The 6,732-nt window shown below is 29.7% G+C and overlaps 1 protein-coding gene across 1 annotated transcript; it reads right to left on the bottom strand.

Annotated features, from left to right (window-relative positions):
* Positions 1-1,126: 1,126 nt before the first annotated feature.
* Positions 1,127-4,043, bottom strand: LOC145167196 (endonuclease 4-like). The gene is made up of 10 exons (XM_079086312.1): positions 3,883-4,043; positions 3,660-3,792; positions 3,034-3,214; positions 2,689-2,799; positions 2,548-2,603; positions 2,043-2,126; positions 1,831-1,923; positions 1,687-1,754; positions 1,523-1,596; positions 1,127-1,432 (listed from the first exon to the last, which is right to left on the bottom strand). Exons 2-10 carry the CDS (start codon positions 3,774-3,776, stop codon positions 1,266-1,268), a joined length of 951 nt encoding a protein of 316 aa, XP_078942438.1. The 5' UTR covers positions 3,777-3,792; positions 3,883-4,043; the 3' UTR covers positions 1,127-1,265.
* Positions 4,044-6,732: the final 2,689 nt, after the last annotated feature.

The raw sequence follows: 6,732 nt of genomic DNA, 5'->3' as shown, positions 1-6,732 counted from the left end.
GACTCGACATTTGAGGAACAAATGTTCTTCCATTTTTTATTACACAAGCTGCATAGAGTGTTGGATCCGGTACCAAATTTTACCAAATTTTGATAGGTTCGATCTAGATGGTAGTTTGTCATGACAAACCTGTCATACCAAAATACTAAGGTTGCGTTTAGTTATGGAAAAATAGTTTTTATTTTCTGTTTTTAGTTTTCATTTTCTGTTTTCAGTTTTCATTGGAAAATTTAGAAAACACGTTTAGTTAAAACTTGTTCATTTTTCACTTTCGGTTTTAGAAAATTAGAAAATGTGTTTAGATGTGTATTTTTCTATCGGTTATCATTTTTAGAAAATCATAGTGGTGGTAGGGTGGAGGTGGGACCGGTGGGGTGGTGGTGGTGGTGGATGTTGTGGTGGCAGTGGTGGTGCTGTGCAACTCAATCGAACAATTTACTTTTAAAATGCGTACATTGTTACATTTTATTATCATTTGAAGTATTTTGCTACTCATTTATGTAATTCAAATTATTTGGTCTACCCTAAAACAAAATCTTAATTATATTTCTCAAGAAATTGCCATCTCAAATTATCAGGATCACACAGTTCATATGTGTTGTCTCCGTAAATATCCGCCACGTTTCATCTCTATATATCAATCTAAAGATATTTGGCTTTTAAAATTGGAAGTCACGTGTAAGATTTTAACACGTGACAACCAATTTGGCAAACTTTGATGAACAAATTGAGTTTGTTAAGAGTACTCTAGCAAACATATTTTTCAATTAGAAATTAAAAGTCACAAGACATGTTCTTTTTCTCGTATATAATTAGTTATTGCACTTTCAAATATAATTGTAACAGATAAATATAATTTAAAATAAGCTATAACAGTTTTAAAAATCACAAAAAAAAAAAAAAAGACACACACTCACACTCGAAACTTCCTTAGCATGTTGTGGTCATTTTCCAAGAGTGAGTGTGTGACCAACTTTGAATATACAGTGACTAAACCTGTATGAAAAAATCTCAATTGAACAAATGAAAGAAATATATATATATATATATATATATATATATATATATATATATATATATATATATATATATATATATATATATTGTCAATGTAACTTTTTAAATATTTTAAAGAAGACACACATACCATAATACATAATACATAATACATTAATTTAGAAACACAGATTGATAAACAAAACGATGTCTCTTTAAATTCCATTGAAAGTCTTACACATTGTAAATATTTGGGGGGTTTTCACTTTTCAGCTTGAAGCAATTTGAAATGTGGGTTGGATATTCCCAAAAGATGCCAATTTGTGTGCGATTGAAGGGCGTGAATCAAAGATTCGGTTAAGTGTCGCGGCCAAACGGACCCCACCTTGCGCCAGCCTCATCTCCACAACTGGTAGACGCGAGAGGAAGTAATCATCTATAGACACAATAAGGTCAAAATTGTCATTTTCATTTTCATTCATTTTATTATATCGTTATAAAATTGAAATTGGAACGAGTAATTTACCTCCTAAAGTGGTTCCCGGTGTAGCATTTCTATAGGCATAATTGCATGCAAATTTGATACTTTCGGAAGCCCACCTACAAAAAGAACCAAATTATTAATTTTTTATTTTTTTTTTCAAGTCAAAATAATAATATTTTATTATAAAAAATATAATCTATACTTACGGATCCGGACAAACATCTTCGCCAGATGTACAATTTGCCCAAGATGAGATGTCATTACTCCACGTGTCCTATTTTCAGAAAAATATAATTTATTAGCATAATATGTAATAATGTTTAATAGAAGAAACAAAAATGAAATCATACCGAAATATTTTTCTCAATTGCTGATATCATGACATCGAGATCCTTGTCGTAAAATGTTTTCATGGCAGATTCGATTATATCACTATCCCAAACCTAAAATAGAATTCAAAAAAATAAATTCATGAAAAAAAAAGCAATTGAAAAATACCACTCAATAAAGACAAAAATACCCCTCAATGAAAATACAAGAGTTTGAGAAATCGCTCACGTACATGGTGCAAATTGGTCTTCCTTTTATACCATCGGACTGTTATTGTGTTTCCACCTTCGTCACTAGTAAAACTAACATGTAGCGGCTATAAATAAATAAATAAATAAATAAAGTTAATAAACATTGTGCAATAAAGCTTTTCCTCCCTTAGTTTGGTCAAATACCCAAAATACCCCTCAATAGTTGATACAATGAAAGGAATAACATTCCTTCAAGAATGGTAAACGTTCGGTTCCATTATACAAAACAAACAGTTTTTTTTTTTTTTTCATAACAAAAACCACCAAAGTTTCTACGTCTATCTAAAACTTATAAACAAGGTCAAATTTACATATTTGCCCTCATTTATTTTCCCAAGTTTGTTGCCATTTTCTCTAACAGTTTCTAAACATCATTTATCAAGAAAACAAAGAAAAAAAAAAGAAACAGAGCCTTAGACATCGCTGGTAAACTCCACGACCTATTCAGGGGTATTATGGTCATTTACCCAAGAGTTTCTAACTAACCTGATGCACGTCCCCAATATAATGAGAAAGGAACATAAGTGCTTCAGTCAAATTATCTGTAATCAAAGATTCTTTGATGAGTTTTCCATTTTTCAAAAATTGTAAAAAAAAAAAGATGAAAAATTGAAAATTGGTGCTTACAGTTGACTACTGAATTTGAAGCATTATAGCCTGTAACAAGTTGCTCAGTGTAATTATAAATTGCTCCAGTAACACAATTATCTTTCACTCCAGATGAATCATGGCAATCCCCTAAAACATTAACTCGAAAGGTATTTGAGTATTCTTAACAATGAGGAAATGCTTAAAACTTAATTATATAAGCATGATAGTTGATTAGAATGTAATGTTACGGTTTTAGTCCCTGAACTTTTCTCTCTATTCCATAAACTACCCCAAAATCTATTTCTTTAATAAGTGTGAGTTGAAAAGGTAGAAAGAAACAGGATAAGTGAGATGAAATTGAGGGAAAGTGGTAAAACTTACTGCAGTAATCATAGTTACATCTAAAATCAGGGGTGTCAACATAATGCAATTCACTAGTCCACCTCCAGTTATAACGGTGTTTGATTTCATCAGGCCAAGAACAAACAGAAGCCAGATCACCTTCAGCAGTTTCTGGAAGCAATTCTTTCACTGCCTTTAAAGCTTCTTCAGTAAGGAATGACTGATTTGACAAAAAGAAAATTAGATCAATGATCAGATCAACCACTAATGTTCTTGTAAACAACAATCAACACAATCAAAAGTGATTTTTACAACTTCAAGCAACAGAAACACATACATCCAACATGGACAAAGTTATCTCTAAGATTCTCTTACTGATGCATTAGAAGAGCATGAAAGTATCTGAATCTCCAATATTGTTATAAACGCATTAGTGTATAGTATCAACAATGGAATTTTAGTTGATCGGAAACCCCTCAAATTTTGCTAAAAAAAGCCTTAATTGAACTTTGGAATTCGAATGGAAAACTTTACTCTTACCTGAAGCAATCAGATACTTATTATCAGAATTTTCGTGTGTCCTTGACTTGAATTGGAGAATAATAATATGGCACCCCATTCGAAATTTCCTTTAATTAAAGGCGAAAAAGGGAAATACTTTTTACCTCGGCAATTTTACAAGTCGCATAGTGTCCTTCTTTACCCCATCCTAAATTTCCAGGAACTAATAGCAGTAAAATAGCGAATGCTCCTTCAATCCACCAGAGCTTGAAGTCACTCATTTTACTTGTGATTTAACTTGAGAAATTGAATAGCAAAGTTAGCAGAGAACAATTAAATCAAATAGATAAAAAGAAACAAAATAAGCTGTATGTAGGTTAGGTTTACCTAATCTGTTGAGCTATGATGTAGATCACTTCGATGGAAGCACTCAATTGGAACGCTATCGAAGTGGAAAACCCTAATTCCATATATTCGCGGTACTTTCAAAATCCCTTAGGCAGAGAAAGAACTATACACTACCGTTTTGGCTAAACAATAAAAACATGTACAATATTATCATGGTTATCGCTAAAGGTACTCGTTTATATAAAACTAGGCGAATGACTACGCGTTGCGCAGAAACACTTTATAGTTGAAATCTTTACAAATATAAATGTTATAATATTTAATGTTACAAATATATAGCTTTCAGACATCTTTTAGTTAATTTGATTCATCCATTTAGGTTCTTTTATTATTATTATATTTAATGTTTTCCTTTTAACTATGTTAAAAAATATATATTGAATTTTTTTAAAACATTATTTGATATTTTATTTTAGATTTTAAATTTTACACTAAATTTTTAAGCTTATTTGATATATTAATGTATGTTATTTATTTAACTATATATTGAAGTTAACAAATTAAGTATATCATATTGATAAGTCACAAATTCTTCCATTTATCATAATTTTTACAACTAAAAGCATATTTAAGTTAATAAATTAAGCATATTGTATGGAAATATGAAAAGTTGGGAGTTTCAATGAATGTGGTGAAAGAAAAAATGATTCATTTATAATATAGTATGACTAGGCGAATGCCCGCGCGTTGCGCAGAAACACTATATAGTTGAAATCTTTACAAATATATGTTTTTTTTTAATATAAAAATAACGTTGTTGTTAAATTTGATTTAATAATTTGTATACTAAATTGATATAATATATTGATTATTTTGAATTATATGATAATATATACATCTATTATAATTGCATAATCTCAACCGTTTCAATGACTTCTACCCGCGAATTACTCATGAATAAAATTAAATATAATATATGATTTAATTTTATTTATAGTTGTTGTTATTGTTAATTAACTTGTTAAAATTTATTTGTTTAACTTTTTAATTTCTATCATTATAATTATTTAAAACATCAAACATTGTTTTTTGATTTTAAAGGTAACAATATAATCATTTATATAGAGTTATATTTAACTATTGTTATTGTAAGTTATTTTAAGCTACTTATTTGAAAATTTTTAACGATTATACAAATATCTTTAGGAAATATTTTAGTTCAATTGAGATTATAATTCAGTTTTTGCATTTAGCACTACAATTTATCACTTTTAACTATTCATAAAATATTCATTGGGTTTTTTAAGTGGAAGTGAAATTTATATTTAAGTTGACACTGTAATGTTATATTTAAATTAGCAATTTAAGTATTTTGTCCAAACTGTTCAAAAGTTGTAGCTTTAATTGATAATTGTTTACATACAACAACATCTTAATCAAATAAATTAAGTATAATATGTTAAATATTAAAGACGTACCTTTATAAGTAGAAGTAAAGATGTTATTTTAATATTGAAATTTAGTTTATTTATTATACACTTTAGGTTTGATATTTATTTAACCTTATTAACCAACTTATAATCATTATTAGAAAGACACTACAATTTATCACTTTTAACTATTTACAAAATATTATTTGGGTTATTTAAGTTAAGCTAAACTTTATATTTAAGTTGATCCTGTAATGTTATATTTAAATTTATAATTTAAGTATTTTATACAAATTGTTCAAAAGTTGTAGCTTTAAAATGATAATGGTTTATACCCAACAATATATTAAAACTAATAAATTAAGTATAGTATGTTAAAAGTTAAAAAACACAACTTTATAAGTAGAAGTAAATATATTCTTTTAATATTGAAATTTAGTTTGTATATGATTACACTTTAGGTTTGATATTTATTTAATCTTATTAACCAACTTATAACCATTATTAGGAAGAAATTGAAAAGTCATGAGAGTTTCAAATGAATGTGGTGAAAGGAAAAATGCATGGGAGTTTCAAATGAATGTGGTGAAAGGAAAAATGCTAGCTTTATAAGATATATAGATAGATATAGATAGATATAGATATAGATATAGATACGTGGTTATCTTCTATTCTAAGTCCAAATTTATGTTAACTAATGTCTCACACTTAGGTGAGTTTTGTCGTTTAGGACTTTAAGTCCAAATTTATGTTAACTAATGTCCCACACTTAGTTGAGTTTTGTAGTTTAGGACTTTTTATGAGGTCATATTTGGATAGTCAGTCGCCTAGTAGGCATCTTCTTAACACATTAAACCTTAAACTTTCTTAACACAAAGAAATAACCATCACCATCTCGGATGTCACCACCACCACCACTGTAGAGGTGTACACAAAAACCAGATCCTCGAAATGAAACCAATCCGATCCGAAAATCGGTTTCGGTCAAAATTGGTTTTGACCAAACCGGTGACCGGATTCAAACCGGTTTGACTTTTCGGAGTCGAAATCGGATTTACCCCCAGATAAACCAGATTCTATAAAAATTGGTTCCTAAACCGTCGAAAAATCTAGTAAAAGCTAGCAAAATCCGGATCAAACCGGTTTCAAATTGGATTCGGATTGTTGACCAGATTTGGATTGGATTTTGACTAGATCCGAATCGAAGTTGACTGGATCTAATTGTTGACGGAATCAGATTTGACTTCATCGGATTGTTTACCGGATCGGCTCGGATTGAATCCTAGGTTTGTGCATCTCTACTGTCATCCATCTCCAACGGTCACCATCTTTAACCCCTATTTGCCTTCACCACCATCCTCTCAGACAAAACCCTAATTGCCTCCATCGGAAGAAGAACCTTAGTCGGTCACCTAACCATTTATATGGTTGCCATGCCCGTGCCCCTCTTGATGTGGCT

The sequence above is a fragment of the Lactuca virosa genome, chromosome 1, assembly GCF_052849685.1.
Source record: "Lactuca virosa cultivar CGN04683 chromosome 1, Lactuca_virosa_CGN04683_v6, whole genome shotgun sequence".
In the NCBI taxonomy this organism is placed as follows: Eukaryota; Viridiplantae; Streptophyta; class Magnoliopsida; order Asterales; family Asteraceae; genus Lactuca; species Lactuca virosa.
The sequence above is the reverse complement of the archived record's forward strand: the minus strand, read 5'-3'. Positions and strand labels throughout refer to the sequence as shown.

What these genes read in the sequence shown, in the direction of transcription:
- LOC145167196 (XM_079086312.1), bottom strand. Translation starts at nt 3,776, where the DNA reads ATGAGTGACTTCAAGCTCTGGTGGATTGAAGGAGCATTCGCTATTTTA. An exon ending in TTCAAATTCAGTAGTCAACT is followed by an intron (nt 2,604 to 2,688) that starts GTAAGCACCAAT and finishes CTTTGATTACAG; the next exon opens with ATAATTTGACTGAAGCACTT. An exon ending in GAAGATGTTTGTCCGGATCC is followed by an intron (nt 1,597 to 1,686) that starts GTAAGTATAGAT and finishes TTCTTTTTGTAG; the next exon opens with GTGGGCTTCCGAAAGTATCA.